Here is a 19,857-nt window from a genome sequence, read left to right as displayed (position 1 = left end):
TTCCTGTTCTATTTGTTTCTTTTTCTTTGCATTCCTCAGTTTTCTTTTGTTATGGGCTTTGAATTTATAGGTAGAAGTTGTTGTTTTTTTTAATATCTTGTGATTCTTAGTGTCTTTTTATGTTTAATAGTGAGGCACTAAAAATATTGACTTACACATTGCTGCTGTTTGCAAAGTACTATTTTCTTATAGAGGCCTGGTTGCTTTCCAGTGAGACTCTGAGGTGGCAGTATCTGAAGTTCTTTTCTCTCAAGTAGGTTAGTTTTTATTTCCCATAAGAACTTTACTGTCTCCTGCATGAGGACAAAAGCTGGCTGCCAGTGTTAGTGGAGTCTTGTGGGAGAAGGGTGTTGTTTAAATATTTGTAGATATTTGTAGACCTTCTTTGAGGAAGAGGGAAGGTGTATTAGTTAGGGTTCTTTAGAGAAACAGAATCAACAGAGAACACTCGCAAATATAAAATTTATAAAAGTGTCTCACGTGACCACGGGAATGCAGAATCCAAAATCCGCAGGGCAGGCTGTGAAGCCGACAGTTCCAATGGAGGGTCTGTACGAACTCCACAGGAGAAGCTTGTCAGCTGAAGCAGGACTAGAGCCTGTCTCTTCTGAATCCTCCTTAAAAAGCTTCCAGTGATTAAATTAAGCATCACTCATTGCAAGACACTCCCCTTTGGTTGATTACAAATGGAATCAGCTGTGGATGCAGCTGCCGTGATCATGATCTAATTCTATAAACTGTCCTCATTGCAACAGACAGGCCAGCACTTGCCCAACCAGACAAACAGGTACCACAACTTGGCCAAGTTGACACATGAACCTGACCATGATAGAAGGGATTAATATTCTTTTTGTTTTTGAGTGAGGGATACATATTTGAAGGGAAGGAGTACATATTTCAGCCCTCTGTGTGAAAAGAACTTTCTTACTGTCCAACGCTAGAATTAGTTGTTTCTTCAGAGTCTGGATGGCTCTTTTTCTGGGATGTTATATTAGGAATTTTTACCTTAGGGTGAGGCTTGAACTAAGTAACCTCTAAGTCAGATTTCAAACTGTTCTGACAAGTTGGTTAGAAGGTGTGGGGGAGAAGGGGTGTTCTTAAGAAGTGCCTCAGGTGTGCACAGGGTGGGAGAGGTTAAGACCACAGAGCCCTCTGGGCCCACCACTACTCTTTAATTCAGAGTAGCTCTATTTTTTAAAGAAAATCTGTTTTATGTGTTAGGATTTCTCATTCAATTTGATTTGGAAAGTGGTCTCTGCCAACAAAAATTTATAAACTTTTCTAATTTCTGCACTTCTGTGAATCAGAATATTTACTGTGTATCGAGCATTTTTTGCATTCAATTATGTAAGTGTATTGGTATGTATATATCTTAGCATAATTTTTAAGTTCTGTTTTGAAGAGCTAATTTTTTTTTTTTGCAGTACTTTTAGAATTTAACTAGTATTCAGTAGCTGTTGAATGTAGGTCTTGACCCATGAATAATTTCTGTTGAATGCTTTCCTTTTTCAAGGTGCTAACCGGATAGTATTGGAAGATTCTAATATTTTGCAGCCTGTGGGACTGACTGTATTTGAAAACTGGTTATATTGGATTGATAAACAGCAGCAAATGATTGAAAAAATTGACATGACAGGTCGGGAGGGTAGAACCAAAGTCCAGGCTCGAATTGCCCAGCTGAGTGACATTCATGCAGTAAAGGAGCTGAATCTTCAAGAATACAGTAAGTGCTAATGGGACAGCCATTTAGAGGATTCATGTTTATCTGAAGAAATCAAGATGATTTTGTTCTTCCATGTTTTGTTATGTCTTTTTAAAAAAAAAAAATTTATGCTTTTAAAGCCTTATGTGAATTGTCTACAAGCGTTTTCTGATTAGATCACATTACCTCATAAAGCAGGCATTGGGAAAGAAATGATCTAGCTCTTCTTGAAAAATTTCTCCAAGTACAGCATACTGTCATCCTTTTCTTTCTGTCCTTCAACTCCCCTGAAAACCACTGATATATAAAACACTTCTTTCCTATTATACCCCTGTAGTGTGAGCAAAAGTGAAAGTTATGGTTATATAATGGTGAATATAATTCTCATGGATTAATTCTTAGTCTTATGCAGAAGGATAATGAGCTAAAAATTGGTATGGTAAGCTAAACTGTATAAACAGAAGGCTGTATTTAATCAGAGTGCTCCCCCCACCCCACCCCATTGGATAAACTTTTCATTTCACACTTATAAATATTTTGTTGAGAACTATTAGAAATGGCTTTTTTACTTGGCCTAGTTTCTTGTTAATATGTGTCTGTCCTTAAAAGTACCCTCATAGCAATAATAGGTCTTATACAACAAACACTTATTTTAAATGGAGAACTAGAGGAAGAACTATTGAAACACTTTAATGTCTCAGCACAATTCTTTCAAATTGAGTTGAAGTGTGAAAGGGGAATAGAGGAATGAGAGCACCATTTTTTATTCAATTCACTGTTCCTTATATTGCCACTATTTTCATAATAAGTAAAATTTGAGGTACTTAAGGATTGGAAACTTAGAATGTTGTCATTCTGTTATTGCATAACTTGGCTGAACAGATAATAGAAATAAGATAATAATGACAACACCCAAGTTATTCATTCAGTTGATGTGTGAATGTTCTATTACAAAAAATATTAGTGTAGATTTTCAGAATTTCAGCTTTTGAATATGATTTATTTCTAAAAATATTTTTTGAAATTACTAATAATATTGAGAATGAAATTTTTGCTTTTCAAAACTGTCATAAAATTAAAAGATTGAGAAACACTACTCAAGTGTTGTTTTCATTACCTTGGTTGCTCAAACAAATACCATGGAATGGTTTGGCTTAAACAGTGAAAATTTTTTGGCTTACGGTTTTGGGCATAGGAGAAGCCCAGAATCAAGGCATCATCATGATAATGCTTTCTCCCAGACAACTGGGGCATTTTGGGGCTTGCTACTGGCAATCCTTGGTCTTTAGTTTTTTTGTCACATGGCGCTGTACCTGGTGACCTCTCCTGGCCTGTCTCTTCACTTCCAGATTCCATTGGACTCCAGCTTCTAGCTTCACGTGGCTCTCTCTCTGTGTGAATTCCTTTCTGCTTTTAAAGAGTCCAGTAATAGGACTGACCCTTCCTGATCGAGTTGGGCCACGTCTTAACTGAAGTCACCTCAAGGTCCTAATTATAATGAATTCACACCCAGAGGAATGATTACGTTTAGGAACATGTTTTTCTAGGGTACATAGCGTAAACCATCACAGTCATATATTATAATATAATGGATGATGTTTGTTTGACACATCTTTGTGGTATACCATATCCATTTACAGATAGATGTACATTAGATACTGATATTCCATGATGAGAAAAGTCAAGTTGTTTTTAACACAAGCTGTGTAGAAAACTCAGAGCAATGATTTTATTGAATACAATTTGTGAAAAAAATTTTGAAAAGTTGCCTGATGATTTGCTTATTTAACTTAGCCCAGATATAAAATTTTCAGCAGGTTCTGCATTACAGTATACTTTTTGAGCAAAAATCATCTTATCTTTTAGGAAGATAGAACTTCTGAGTTAAAATCTTTAGTAGAAAAGATTTTTTTAATTTTAAATATAATATTCAGGTTGCAGCATTTTCCCTAATGTGTTTGCAGCAGCTTTTAAATTTTTCTGTAATTAGTTTTTCTTACAAAAATCAACATGAAGTCTACCAATACATTGCTTATAATATTTTATATATAAAACATGCAAAGATAGTAGTTAGATATAAGTACTTTCTGTTTATAGGTGAGATTTCTCCATTTTCTTATAGATTGTGTACAGATCGAGTACAGACTCTGCGGAAATAAAATCCAAGCTGACTTTATATTTGATTTTCTTAGTTATTAATAAATAATCGTCAGAAAGAATTTTAACAGGGTTGTATCTCCCCACCCGCCCCTTTAATTTGCAGGACAGCACCCTTGTGCTCAGGATAACGGTGGCTGTTCACATATTTGCCTTGTAAAAGGGGATGGTACTACAAGGTGCTCTTGCCCCATGCACCTGGTTTTGCTTCAAGATGAGCTGTCGTGTGGAGGTAAGCATCATCTAATTTTCTTGGGCAGGCCTACATGACAGTTAGCATGTTCTATATCTTACTCTTCCCTTTTATGATTTTCAAGTGAAATTGCTCTGTATTCTAAAGTCACTGTATTTGATTTTTGGGTTAAAAGTGAATCCCATTGTGACAGGTAATAGGTGTAATCTAATCCTAGGGTTTAGGGGAAAATGTGCTTATTGAGCAAAACTCAAAATGTGAATCAAAGTATTGCCTGGTAATAAAATAGTTTTTTCCCTTCCAGAGGATAACAGGATAAATTAATCCTATCTCTTAGATTCTCCGCCTGCTGGAATCAGGATTCTGTCAGTTTATGTATCATTGTTGGTGATATAAACATTGAAAAGAATATGTATTCTGTTAACTTTGACAGTTCTGACAAATGAGAAGATCAAATCAGTTGAAACTTTGAATTGCCTTTTCAGACCTGTTCAGCAATATCTTGCTTTTAAAAAAGATCTTAAGCAGTAGAATTTTTTTTTATTTCTAAATAAATGGTAGTTATAGGCAAAAATGTCAGATTTTAGGAAGAGGGAAGAGAGATTAGCTTGAAGTTGTCACATATGTCTAAGTTGCTGGCTCTTTTTACTCCTGCTGCTCTGTAAATGCAGCCATTCACTAGGACTCTGCCTTGGTCCTCTCTTCTCTCACTTGCCTGATTCTTCTCCTGAAACATTTATTTTCTCAATGTACCAACTGTTCCTTCTTGCTGATGCATTAGGTATGGTTCACATGATAACTCCTATCATTCTTTTCTTTTTCTTTTTGTAATTGTATATGTGTGTATCTATACAATTTTTAATTATGAAAGTAATGCATGCCCATGGTTTCAACAATACATACTAAAATAGAGAAGAGTAAGTGAGAAGTAATAGTCTCTTTCTCCTCTCCTCTGTACCCTCTCCCATTCCCAAAAGGTGAGTAGTGATTGGGTTGGTGTATATATTCCTTTCACCATTTAGATATAAGTGAGACCATGTTATACTTACTGTTTTTCTTTTCTTTTTTTTTTTTTCTTGCTGAACAATATAAATGAACACAGAGCAGTCATTTCGCAAACTTCCCTGTATTTTTCAGTGGTACCATTCTCAGTTACTCAGACCTGAAACTTAAGAATTATATTTATTATCCTATCAGTCATTCTCTTCTTCCTATTTTCATCATCTGTGCTATCCTGTAAACCAACTTTGTTCTTAATTCTTGACCTTAGCAATTCCAGGTTTTTCTTTTTTAGAGTCCATCTTACATATTAATAAGGGCTACTCTTATTATATTTTCTTTTGTTTAAACCCATCAGCAGTTCCATGATGCTTATTGTCTTTAAATGCTTCTTACCTACTTATAAAAAAAAAAAAAAGAAGAAAGGTATCATTGAGTAGTGATAATGGTGTAGTGAGATTGGTTTAATCATTCATGGTGGTATAACAAATTGGCACATTTATTTTGTTAAAGCAGTACAGCAGTATCAAGCACCATGATAATGTTCTTACCCTTAATTCAGAAATCCACCTTTGGGGATAATTCTTAGTCAATTCAACTGAGGTAAAAAAAAAAAACTGGATAGCGTTGTTATCTATGGTGGCAGAAATTTTTAAACAATATAATCTTTTTTTTTTTTTTTTTTTTTTTTTATGGGCAGGTACTGGGAATCAAACCCAGGTCTCCAGCATGGCAGGCGAGAACTCTGCTTGCTAAGCCACCATGACCCGCCCTAAACAATATAATTTTTAATGATAGGAAAACTATTATGTTAAGTAGTTGAGTTTATACAGCTATTAAACATTATGAATTTGAAGCTGATATAAAAATGTAGTCAAAATGTTGGCTGAAGTGAAAAATCTGATGATGTTTTCTACTATGATGACAACTATATAAAATACATATTTCTATGAACAGAGATCAAAGAAAAGTATGCACTCAAAATATAAAAACCATCCATAAGGTGGAAATAAAAGTAAACTTTACTTTTTTAACATTTAAGTTTATTTTAAAAAGTAAATGTTATTGGCAGCTATCTTAGTTTGCTTTGCTTCTGAAAGCAGATGCCATAAAATGGGTTGCCTTTTAACAATGGGAATTTGTTAGCTTACAAGTTTAAAATTTTGAAGCCACGAAAACATCCAAATCATCAAGATGATGCTTTCTACCTGGTATCTGATGTTCCTTTTATCTACTGTATGGACAGATGAGTAAAAAATATGGATTAAAAATAAATAAATAATAGAGGAAACAAATGTTAAAACAAATTGAGTAGATTGAAATACTATTGATCAGTGAAAGGGAGTATAAGGAATATAGGAAAAAAATAGAGGAATAAAGTTTAAAATATATTGGGTAGATGGAAATACTTGTGGCCAATGAGAGGGAGGGGCAAGGGGTATGGTATGTATGAGTTTTTTCTTTTTATGTCTTTTTCTGGAGTGTTGCAAATGTTCTATAAAATGATCATGATGAATATACTGCTATGTGATGATATTGTGAGCCATTGATTATATACCATGTATGGAATGTTTGTATGTTAAGAATGTTCATGTTTGTATGTTGTTTTGGTTTGTCAATTAAAAATATATATATATACCTTTCAACACACACACACACACACACACAAAAGATGATGCTTTCTTCCTGGCTCCTGCTTCTCTGTCAGCTGGCTAGGTACATGGTAGCATCTGCTGGTGTTTCCCTTCTCTTCCCAGTTTCTGCTTCTTGCTTCATGGCTTTCTCTCTTTGTCTGAATTTCATTCTTTTATAAAGAACTCCAATAAAAGAGGATTAAGATCCACCCTGAATGAGGTGGGTCACATGTTAAGATCCTATTTACAGTGAATCTACACCCATAGGAATGGATTAACCGGAGAACATGCAGCTTCAGACCACCATAGCAGCTATGAGGCATTCTGCTAGAACTGCAGGAAATTTGAAGATGTTTAAGACAGAGCTTACAGTTAGGTGAGGAGATCAGATGGGTGCACAGCAAAAGTTGAGCTCTGATGCTTGAAGTGTCACCAAAAAAATAGCAAGTGCTTCCCTATCGAGATGCTAGACTGTTACTTTAATAAGGCAAGTCCTGTCCTCATCAAGTCAGACAAAAATTTCCCTTTATGTAATGATAACATAAATAAAATTGAATCAAGGATTCATTTAGAAAATGTACTTTTAAAAGGCTAATACCCAAATCAAGACATAGAATGTTGCCATCATTGAAGAAAGTTCTCTTGTCCCTCAACAGTCAATTCCCCTCATCCAGAAGTAATTATTATTCTGATTTTTTCCCGCATGAATTAGTATAGCCTGTTCTTGAACAACTTCATATTAATGGAATCGTGGTATATGTACTGTTTTTGCATCTACATTCTTTTACTCTCTCTCTCTCTCTCTCTTTCTCTCTCTCTCTCTATAGTATTTTTGAGATCCAGCTGTTGAGTGGCTGAGAAGTATTTTGTTGCATGAATAGATCACAATTTATTCTCTTTTTGAGTACATTTGAGTACTCAAAATAAAACTGCAATAAACACATGTGTTACAAGCCTTTTTGTTATTTAATATTTTTTTCTGCTTTAACTTTAATTTGCATTTTTTTAATGATGAATTTATTCCAGAGCCATAAGTTTTTGTTTCTTCAGTTTCTTCTGGAATATCTTTTTCTTCTGTGAAACCTCCTCTTCTGGTTTAGGATCAATTTGCTCTTCCTCAGTAAGGATCATCTCAGTATGGCAAGGGGAACCTCATATATGGGTTAATTTGACCATGAGTTCTATAAGTCCTGTGGCGCGTCTTAGGGGCTTTGTTCACTTGGATGTGCTCAATGACCAGAGAATCTACATCTAAACCCTTAAGTTCAGCATAACTCTGCATTTTTAAGCATGTGCAACAAAAATTCACTCTTTTTGGGCTGCTGCCACTGAGTTCAGCCCCACTGTTTGACCTGGACAAACCTACCAGCACCACCATTGTATGATGGAATAACACACATTGCTTCTGTAAAGTGATATCTTTCAGATAGTTGGTGGTTTTTCAACTATGCATTTTCCTTGATGGCCTGAGTAGTTTCTTGGGTGTTCTTAAAGTGAACATAAAGATTTGAACTTCTTGATTTGCATGATTTTTGATGGATTTTCTGAGTCAGTGAATAGCAAACCATTTTCAGACATCACGTCAGGAGAGGCTAATTCTGTAATACTGTTTTTTTTTTTACATGGGCAGGCACCAGTAATCGAACCCAGGTCTCCGGCATGGCAGGCGAGAATTCTGCCACTGAGCCACTGTCGCACCACCCTGATATTGTTTTTTATAATGGAGAAATATGAAATCTAAGTTCCTTAGCCTAACTTTAAAGATGAGGTTTCATTTGAGCTGTCCCCTACTTATCCTACCTAACCATCTTATTTTGTATTTCTTTCCAATTTGCTTATTCTATTTTTTGTTTGGCTGTTCAGAGTTTGATCACTGACCGTTTTGTTTTGTCTCTGTGGCTTTACTGGGATATTTCAGGAATGTATTTTTCTTCTTGCACACATTCATTCTAAATCTTACTCATTTTTCAAGGTGCTGCTAGTTTCTGCATAATTTATGAAACCTTTGCTACTGTTATATGTTCTCTTTTTTCTTGAAATTGTAGCAGTTTGCCACACAGTTTGTGTAACATGAAGTTGAGAATAATGTTATCATTTGTTTTATAGTCATTCATCTCTTCCCTCATCCAGCCAAATTACAAGTTTTTTAAGGAGATGGGGCATTTCTTATCTATTTTTATTCTCTACATGATCTAGTATAGACTGAATAGGCTCTCTGTACATAATTCATCGTGATCTCTGGGTAAAATGTTTACCTGTCATCAGCAGTACTCTCTGTTTTAAAGATACTGGGTTTTCTGATCCATGGTCATATAATACAGTAGTCAGGTTCTCTAGAGAATTTGCTAACAGGAAGATTTTAAAAGAAGTCAGTTTGCCTGTGTAATAGTAAAAGCAATAGGATAAGAGAAGGGAGACTGCCTTTCTAATCCTCTTTGTTTATAACAAGCTCTGTGACCTTGGCAGTCAGCCTTCTGAGCCTCATTTTCATCATCTGTAAAAAAGGAATTGGGCTTGAATGGAGCTTCTCAAACGTTTGGATTTCAGGTTATTTTTACTTTTTTAAAAAGTAGTGAAACAATTTTTTAAAAAATTATTGAGGACTCTAAAGTGCTTTTGTTAACGTGCGTTATATTTATCTATATTTATCAGTATTACCATATTAGAATTTGAAACCAAGAACTTTAAAAAGTATTTCTTGAGACTTCCTGGAAGATGGCGGCTTAGTAAGACGCGCGGATCTTAGTTTCTTCTCCAGGACACCTACTAGGGGAGTAGAAACGATACAGAAAGCGCCCAAAGCCACAACAGAGATAAAAAAGACAGCGTACCCCATCCTGGAACGGCTGGCTGGCTGAGAGAAGCAGCTCGGGTGAGATCGCCGAGGCGCGCGGGCCTTACCGGGCGGGGTGGCAAGCGGCCGGAGTTACTCCCTTCCCCCTTCCCGGGCCGGCTGGGAGAATTGGAGAGGTGGTCCCCTGAAACCAAGGCGACTGGCGCCCACACCACGCGCAGCCCCCGGACCAACTGAGAGAATTGGATCGGAAACCCCCAGGCCGCGGAGAACGGTGACCCCGTGACTCCCGGGGAACGTGGACTCTCTCGGGCGGGCCACTGCCGCTGGCGCCCTCCCGCCACGCTTGTTGCCCAGGGCCGACTAGGAAATTCGGACGGGCTCTTTCCCTGGCTGCGGCGACCAGCAACCCTCCCTGCGTTCGGACCCCGGGCCGGCTCAAGCCGCTTCGGCTAGCGAACCCCCAGGACGGCGAGAGTTTTCCAAAGTTTAAGGTCCCACAGCACCTTTTACTGGTGGGACCCGCAGACAAACGTGTGCCACGAGCGCCACCTACTGGGCAGGATAAGAAAAACAGAACCCAGAGATTTCACAGAAAAATATTACAACCTTGCTGGGTCCAACACCAAGAGAAATCTGAATAAATGCCCAGACGCCAGCAGCAGAAGATAACTGTCCACGCTCAAAAGATTGAGAATATGGCTCAGTCAAAGGAACAAACCAATAGCTCAAATGAGACACAAGAGCTGAGACAACTAATGCTGAATATACGAACAGAAATGGAAAACCTCTTCAAAAATGAAATCGATAAATTGAGGGAGGACATGAAGAGGACATGGGCTGAACATAAAGAAGAAATAGAAAAACTGAAAAAACAAATCGCAGAACTTATGGAAGTGAAGGATAAAGTAGCAAACATAGAAAAAATAATGGATAGCTACAATGATAGATTTAAAGAGACAGAAGATAGAATTAGTGATTTGGAGGATGGAACATCTGAATTCCAAAAAGAAACAGAAACTATAGGGAAAAGAATGGAAAAATTTGAACAGGGTATCAGGGAACTCAAGGACAATATGAACCGCACAAATATACGTGTTGTGGGTGTCCCAGAAGGAGAAGAGAAGGGAAAAGGAGGAGAAAAACTAATGGAAGAAATTATCACTGAAAATTTCCCAACTCTTATGAAAGACCTAAAATTACAGATCCAAGAAGTGCAGCGCACCCCAAAGAGATTAGACCCAAATAGGCGTTCTCCAAGACACTTACTAGTTAGAATGTCAGAGGTCAAAGAGAAAGAGAAGATCTTGAAAGCAGCAAGAGAAAAACAATCCATCACATACAAGGGAAACCCAATAAGACTTTGTGTAGATTTCTCAGCAGAAACCATGGAAGCTAGAAGACAGTGGGATGATATATTTAAAATACTAAAAGAGAAAAACTGCCAACCAAGACTCCTATATCCAGCAAAATTATCCTTCAAAAATGAGGGAGAAATTAAAACATTCTCAGACAAAAAGTCACTGAAAGAATTTGTGACCAAGAGACCAGCTCTGCAAGAAATACTAAAGGGAGCACTAGAGTCAGATACAAAAAGACAGAAGAGAGAGATATGGAAAAGAGTGTAGAAAGAAGGAAAATCAGATATGATATATATAATACAAAAGGCAAAATGTTAGAGGAAAATATTATCCAAACAGTAATAACACTAAATGTCAATGGACTGAATTCCCCAATCAAAAGACATAGATTGGCAGAATGGATTAAAAAACAGGATCCTTCGATATGCTGTCTACAGGAAACACATCTTAGACCCAAAGATAAACATAGGTTGAAAGTGAAAGGTTGGGAAAAGATATTTCATGCAAATAACAACCAGAAAAGAGCAGGAGTGGCTATACTAATATCCAACAAATTAGACTTCAAATGTAAAACAGTTAAAAGAGACAAAGAAGGACACTATATACTAATAAAAGGAACAATTAAACAAGAAGACATAACAATCATAAATATTTACGCACCGAATCAGAATGCCCCAAAATACATGAGGAATATACTGCAAACACTGAAAAGGGAAATAGACTCATATACCATAATAGTTGGAGACTTCAACTCACCACTCTCATCAAGGGACAGAACATCTAGACAGAGGATCAACAAAGAAATAGAGAATCTGAATATTACTATAAATGAACTAGACTTAATAGACATTTATAGGACATTACATCCCACAACAGCAGGATACACCTTTTTCTCAAGTGCTCATGGATCATTCTCAAAGATAGACCATATGCTGGGTCACAAAGCAAGTCTCAACAAATTTAAAAAGATTGAAATCTTACACAACACTTTCTCGGACCATAAAGGAATGATGTTGGAAATCAATAATAGGCAGAGTGCCAGAAAATTCACAAATACGTGGAGGCTCAACAACACACTCCTAAACAACGACTGGGTCAAAGAAGAAATTGCAAGAGAAATTAGCAAATACCTCGAGGCGAATGAAAATGAAAACACAACATATCAAAACTTATGGGACGCAGCAAAGGCAGTGCTAAGAGGGAAATTTATTGCTCTAAATGCCTATATCAGAAAAGAAGAAAAGGCAAAAATTCAGGAATTAACTATCCATTTGGAAGAACTGGAGAAAGAACAGCAAGCTAACCCCAAAGCAAGCAAAAGGAAAGAAATAACAAAGATTAGAGCAGAAATAAATGAAATTGAAAACATGAAAACAATAGAGAAAATCAATAAGGCCAGAAGTTGGTTCTATGAGAAAATCAATAAGATTGATGGGCCCTTAGCAAGATTGACAAAAAGAAGAAGAGAGAGGATGCAAATAAATAAGATCAGAAATGGAAGAGGAGACATAACTACTGACCTCACAGAAATAAAGGAGGTAATAACAGGATACTATGAACAGCTTTACGCTAATAAATACAACAATTTAGAGGAAATGGACGGGTTCCTGGAAAGACATGAACAACCAACTTTGACTCAAGAAGACATAGATGACCTCAACAAACCAATCACAAGTAAAGAAATTGAATTAGTCATTCAAAAGCTTCCTAAAAAGAAAAGTCCAGGACCAGATGGCTTCACATGTGAATTCTACCAAACGTTCCAGAAAGAATTAGTACCAATTCTCTTCAAACTCTTCAAAAAAATCGAAGTGGAGGGAAAACTACCTAATTCATTCTATGAAGCCAACATCACCCTCATACCAAAACCAGGCAAAGATATTACAAAAAAAGAAAACTACAGACCAATCTCTCTAATGAATACAGATGCAAAAATCCTCAATAAAATTCTAGCAAATCGTATCCAACAACACATTAAAAGAATTATACATCATGACCAAGTAGGATTCATCCCAGGTATGCAAGGATGGTTCAACATAAGAAAATCAATTAATGTAATACACCATATCAACAAATCAAAGCAGAAAAATCACATGATCATCTCAATTGATGCAGAGAAGGCATTCGACAAGATTCAACATCCTTTCCTGTTGAAAACACTTCAAAAGATAGGAATACAAGGGAACTTCCTTAAAATGATAGAGGGAATATATGAAAAACCCACAGCTAATATCATCCTCAATGGGGAAAAATTGAAAACTTTCCCCCTAAGATCAGGAACAAGACAAGGATGTCCACTATCACCACTATTATTCAACATTGTGTTGGAGGTTCTAGCCAGAGCAATTAGACAAGAAAAAGAAATACAAGGCATCAAAATTGAAAAGGAAGAAGTAAAACTATCACTGTTTGCAGACGATATGATACTATACGTCGAAAACCCGGAAAAATCCACAACAAAACTACTAGAGCTAATAAATGAGTACAGCAAAGTTGCAGGTTACAAGATCAACATTCAAAAATCTGTAGCATTTCTATACACTAGTAATGAACAAGCTGAGGGGGAAATTAAGAAACGAATCCCATTTACAATTGCAACTAAAAGAATAAAATACCTAGGAATAAATTTAACTAAAGAGACAAAAAACCTATATAAAGAAAACTACAAAAAACTGCTAAAAGAAATCACAGAAGACCTAAATAGATGGAAGGGCATACCGTGTTCATGGATTGGAAGACTAAATATAGTTAAGATGTCAATCCTACCTAAATTGATTTACAGATTCAATGCAATACCAATCAAAATCCCAACAACTTATTTTTCAGAAATAGAAAAACCAATAAGCAAATTTATCTGGAAGGGCAGGGTGCCCCGAATTGCTAAAAACATCTTGAGGAAAAAAAACGAAGCTGGAGGTCTCGCGCTGCCTGGCTTTAAGGCATATTATGAAGCCACAGTGGTCAAAACAGCATGGTATTGGCATAAAGATAGATATATCGACCAATGGAATCGAATAGAGTGCTCAGATATAGACCCTCTCATCTATGGACATTTGATCTTTGATAAGGCAGTCAAGCCAACTCACCTGGGACAGAGCAGTCTCTTCAATAAATGGTGCCTAGAGAACTGGATATCCATATGCAAAAGAATGAAAGAAGACCCATCTCTCACACCCTATACAAAAGTTAACTCAAAATGGATCAAAGATCTAAACATTAGGTCTAAGACCATAAAACAGTTAGAGGAAAATGTTGGGAGATATCTTATGGATCTTACAACTGGAGGCGGTTTTATGGACCTTAAACCTAAAGCAAGAGCACTGAAGAAAGAAATAAATAAATGGGAACTCCTCAAAATTAAACACTTTTGTGCATCAAAGAACTTCATCAAGAAAGTAGAAAGACAGCCTTCACAATGGGAGACAATATTTGGAAATGATATATCAGATAAAGGTCTAGTATCCAGAATTTATAAAGAGATTGTTCATCTCAACAACAAAAAGACAGCCAACCCAATTACAAAATGGGAAAAAGACTTGAACAGACACCTCTCAGAAGAGGAAATACGGATGGCCAAGAGGCACATGAAGAGATGCTCAATGTCCCTGGCCATTAGAGAAATGCAAATCAAAACCACAATGAGATATCATCTCACACCCACCAGAATGGCCATTATCAACAAAACAGAAAATGACAAGTGCTGGAGAGGATGTGGAGAAAGAGGCACACTTATCCACTGTTGGTGGGAATGTCAAAGGGTGCAACCACTGTGGAAGGCAGTTTGGCGGTTCCTCAAAAAGCTGAATATAGAATTGCCATACGACCCAGCAATACCATTGCTAGGTATCTACTCAAAGGACTTAAGGGCAAAGACACAAACGGACATTTGCACACCAATGTTTATAGCAGCATTATTTACAATTGCAAAGAGATGGAAACAGCCAAAATCTCCATCAACAGAAGAGTGGCTAAACAAACTGTGGTATATACATACGATGGAATATTATGCAGCTTTAAGACAAGATAAACTTATGAACCATGTAATAACATGGATGGACCTAGAGAATATTATGCTGAGTGAATCCAGCCAAAAACTAAAGGACAAATACTGTATGGTCCCACTGATGTGAACGGACATTCGAGAATAAACTTGAAATATGTCATTGGTAACAGAGTTCAGCAGGAGTTAGAAACAGGGTAAGACAATGGGTAATTGAAGCTGAAGGGATACAGACTGTGCAACAGGACTAGATACAAAAACTCAAAAATGGACAGCACAATAATACCTAATTGTAAAGTAATCATGTTAAAACACTGAATGAAGCTGCATCTGAGCTATAGGTTTTTGTTTTGTTTTGTTTTGTTTTGTTTTGATTTTACTATTAGTACTTTTATTTTTTTCTCTATATTAACATTCTATATCTTTTTCGGTTATGTTGCTAGTTCTTCTAAACCAATGCAAATGTACTAAGAAATGATGATCATGCATCTATGTGATGATGTTAAGAATTAATGATTGCATGTGTAGAATGGTATGATCTCTAAATGTTGGGTTAATTTCTTTTTTTCCGTTAATTAAAAAAAAAAAAAAAGAAGGGATAATTGGAGATGAAGGAATACAGACTGTACAACGGGACTTGATATAAAAACTCAGAAATGGACAGCACAATACTACCCAATTGTAATGCAATTATGTTAAAACACTGAATGAAGCTGCATGTGAGGTATAGGCTTTTTGTTTTTGTTTTTTTTGTTTTTTTTTTCTTCCTATTATTGTTTTAATTCTTAAAAAAAAAAAAAAAAAAGTATTTCTTAAAAATAACAATAATAAACCCTGTACATGTTCTCATAAACAAAATGTGTTAAGAGAATTTTGTTACAAATAGTCCACACCCCTTCCCCATATCCTCCCTGCCACTGACTTTTAGTTTTGGCATCATGCCTTTGTTAAATTCAGTAAAAGCTTATTACAGTGTTAGCATTGACTATAGATCCTAGCTTGCATTGATTGTACCTTTTCCTGTATACCATCATCCATTTTCAACACCTTGCAATGTTGTCATTCATTTGTTCTCCCTCATGCAAAAACGTTTTTATTTGTACATTAATCACCATCATTGTCCACTCTTGGCATTCCTAAGTTATACCATCTCAGTCTTTATCCTTTATTTTTCCTCTGGTTTCATACAATTCCCCAGCCCTTCCCCCTCAATCATACTCACATTCAGCTTCATTTAAAGTACTTATATTATTGTACTACAGTCAGGTAATATTGTGCTATCCATTTCTGAATTTTTACAGTTAGTCCTATTGCACTGTCTGTATTCCTTCAGCATCAAATGCCTAATCTCTACCCTATTTCTATCTCCTGATAACCTGTGTTCTTAACTTCAGTTCTCAAAGTTCATATTAATGTGAGTTCATATTAGACCATATAGTATTTATCCTTTTATTTCTGGCTAATTTAAAAAATTTTTAATGTAAAAAACAAACAAAAAAATAGTGAGAAGAGTGATATTGTTTTTATATATTTTTAAATTTTCTGTAATGTTTGGCTGGATCGTCATTTCTGTTTTTGCATTCAGTCTGTCATAATATGTAGTTTTGGTTGAAATATATGAAGAAAATTCAGCCAAACAGAAATGGATATTTAGAAAATAGAAACTACAATAGTAGCTTTTTCAAATAATTATGGACGTTCATTTTGGATGTTACATCAAATCTTGACAATTAGTAATTTCCTAAAGGTTTAGTTGAAATGTGGGATTTGAAACCATGTAATTGAACTTTTTGCACGCTCTTATATTAAAATCCATTGATATGTTTTGTGCTCTAAATGAATCTTTTACCCATGCCTGATTTGTTACCTCCGGCCCTCGTCATTTAGAAATACTAGAATTCTGTACAGAAATTCCCAGATCTTCAAATTTTAACACATTTCATTGTACATTATCAAAAAAATCACATTCATTAATATCACCACCAGTTTCATCAGAAGAATCTTTTAATTACTAAATCTTTCAAGCTTATGGTGGTAGATAAAGTTTTCTAAAATTCTATTTTCTGCTTGACAGCTGGAACTGTCTGTTGTTTTCCTTGAAGTTACAGGCTCATTTTTAAATAAATAATATTTTTCAAGTGTAAATATTTAATATATGTTTAATTGTTCATCAAGGGCATTCTTTAGTGAAACTGGCTTCTTTTTTTAAAATGGGTTTGTAGTTGTGTAGAATATATTGAAAAGTACAGTTTGGTGCTACTGCCTTGAGTCTTGGTAAGGTGCCAGCAGTTTTACCCACTATTCCTTTCACAGCATCGGTGCACATATAGTGAAAAGGTAACCAGCATCTTAGTATTATTATAAAAATAGTTTTAACCTTGTAGAACCCCTGAAAAAATGTCTCAGGGACCCCCAGGGCTAGAATACTTACAGATTCTAGGCTAACTTTAAAATATTTGGAGGTGGTTATTCCTGTGTTATGTGTGAGATTGTAATGGATTGCAAATATAATATTATTTGAATTACAATATAACAAAAAAAAACCTTGCCTTGTAGTCAGGCTAGTGAATCTAAGTGAAGTAATGTAAAAATTTCTGGATTAGATGAAGTAGTTTACAAATTATATCTATTATAAAGTGTATATGTTGATTACTAAATGAATCTCATTCAAGTATGTTTATAGCTCTGTGTGACTAATATTGTGTTTTTGTCATTCCCCTCCCCATCCTTTGTTCATTTGAAGAACCCCCAACATGTTCTCCTCAGCAATTTACTTGTTTCACCGGGGAGATTGACTGTATCCCTGTGGCTTGGCGGTGTGATGGATTTACTGAATGTGAAGACCACAGTGATGAGCTCAATTGTCCTGTATGCTCAGAGTCTCAATTCCAGTGTGCCAGTGGGCAGTGTATTGATGGTGCCCTCCGATGCAATGGAGATGCAAACTGCCAGGATAAATCAGATGAGAAAAATTGTGAAGGTATCCAAACTTCTTTAGTGCCTGGTTATGTAGTCTTTTTTTCCATTAAGTTGTTTAAAATTCAGAATATTGCTTTGGCTGAGTGAGTGTACATTTGGGTTTTCAGGTACATCTGCTCATAGCATGTCTGAACATAGTAGCATGTTCCAAACTGTTGATTTCATTCACTTCACATGTGTAGGTTTAAACAAATTCACTAGCTTTTTTTTTTTTAAATTAGAGAAGCTGTAGGTTTACACAAAAATCGTTCATAAAATACAGAGTTCCCATATAGCACTGTGTTAACATCTTACATTAGTGTGGTACGTTGGTTACAGTTCGGAAAAGAACATTTTTATAATTGTACTATTAACCATAGTCCACCATTCAGAATAGGATTTACTGTGTTTGTTGTACTGAATTCATCAATTTTAAAAATTGAGACCTGAACCAAAAGATTAGACCTTCGTTATATAAATATAGTCTCTGTTTTCAAAGTACTTTGAATTAATGGTTTCATTTACTATAGTCTGAAATATTTCAGATTCTCCTCTTTCCCCCACAACGTTTAACCTAATTTTTTGTGTGTGTGATTGTTGTTTTTTTAATCTTTGAACAAATTTTCTAGAGCTCTGTAAGGTAATCAGCAGAAGTATTATTGAAAGAAGAGGATTTTTAATTGAAAAAACAAAATAGGAAATTTCCTGCTGGATCCCTTATTCCACTTTTTTTACCTGTTACCAATGGAAGTCACCAAAGAATAATTTTAAATTTTATCTAAAAGTGTAATTCGGTTTTCATTTGCACCCAGAAAGCACCTTTTGACTCTTTTGGCCAGAGTTTGGCTTTGCACGATAGTGCACTAAGAAAGGTATTTGCATTTTTTTTTCAGTGCTTTGTTTAATTGATCAGTTCCGCTGTGCAAATGGTCAGTGCATTGGAAAACATAAGAAATGTGATCATAATGTGGATTGCAGTGACAAATCAGATGAAGTGGATTGTTGTAAGTGGAACTATAAAGCCTTGTAAATTACTCAAGATAATTTTAAAACTATTTTCTCCTTTATTTCATATGTGTGAAGTTCACTTATAATCAGTATTTTCTTACTAAGAAATGAGTTAATATTCAGCTAGCTACTTGTACCAAGGATATTTTTGTGTCTTGTTTTTAATAATTCACTAAGCGCATTTGTCTTATGCATAAACATCTTTACAAAAATGTTTAGTAGAGAACCAAGAGAGAATAACTATTGTTCTGTTGCAACTAATGTCAGTAAGTTCTCAAACAATTTAGATATGTGGAAATCATTTGTGGTCCAAACCTAGAGTTTAAGAATATTAGTCCATGTTTAACTGCCTCCCATTATTTCCTTGACTGGTTTCCACCACTTTCTCAATGACCAAAAGACATTAAGAGCTCTCTTAAAAAATAGCCTGAGGATACTTGGGCCAGTATAGACCCTTAAGCTTAAGGGAATCATGGCTGAAGATTGTCCAACAGCCAGTTGTTTCTTCAAGGTTTATAACTATTAATCAAAGTCCTAACATAAAATTTATCCTAAAATGATAAACTTAATTCTGAATGAAATTAAGCATAAACCAGGTCTAACCTGTCAAAACTGGTTTTTTGGAATTTAGATAGGATCATTTAAGTACAAGTTCATCTGTATTGAGGTGGTTAAGGTAGTATTTTTACAAAATTCAAGGGTATATTCAGTAAGACTTTTAGAATCTATCCATTTATTCCACAAGCATTTACTGAATAACTGTTATATGCTAGACACTCTGCTATGTTCCAACAATACATAGTGCCACTAAGTCCTCTCTGGTTAAGATAGTATAATAGTGATTTTAGAGTCAGGCAGATTGGAATCCTAGCTCTACTACTCTTAATTGCCATTAAGAGTACTGGACTTCTTTATTTATCATCTGCATTAACTCTGGAAAAATGACAGATGATAGTGATGATAAGTTCAGTTTGGGGAATTGTGAATGTAAATTATTCTTTCCTGAAGTTTGGCATTAGAAAGAAATGAAAAAAATGAGATGATTCCTCCC

At 35.6% G+C, this 19,857-nt stretch overlaps 1 protein-coding gene across 3 annotated transcripts in view; it reads left to right on the top strand.

The window, feature by feature from the left end:
- LRP6 (LDL receptor related protein 6) overlaps positions 1-19,857 on the top strand; it is a 242,831-nt gene that overhangs the window by 195,540 nt on the left and 27,434 nt on the right. For all 3 annotated transcript variants that reach the window (XM_077170087.1, XM_077170085.1, XM_077170086.1), the window contains 4 exons: positions 1,514-1,723; positions 3,966-4,091; positions 17,584-17,820; positions 18,692-18,802. In XM_077170087.1, the coding sequence (XP_077026202.1) occupies positions 1,514-1,723; positions 3,966-4,091; positions 17,584-17,820; positions 18,692-18,802 (684 nt within the window). The remainder of the gene's footprint in view (positions 1-1,513; positions 1,724-3,965; positions 4,092-17,583; positions 17,821-18,691; positions 18,803-19,857) is intronic.

The sequence above is a fragment of the Tamandua tetradactyla genome, chromosome 7, assembly GCF_023851605.1.
Source record: "Tamandua tetradactyla isolate mTamTet1 chromosome 7, mTamTet1.pri, whole genome shotgun sequence".
NCBI lineage: Eukaryota > Metazoa > Chordata > Mammalia > Pilosa > Myrmecophagidae > Tamandua > Tamandua tetradactyla.
This window is presented reverse-complemented; position numbering and strand designations above follow the sequence as displayed.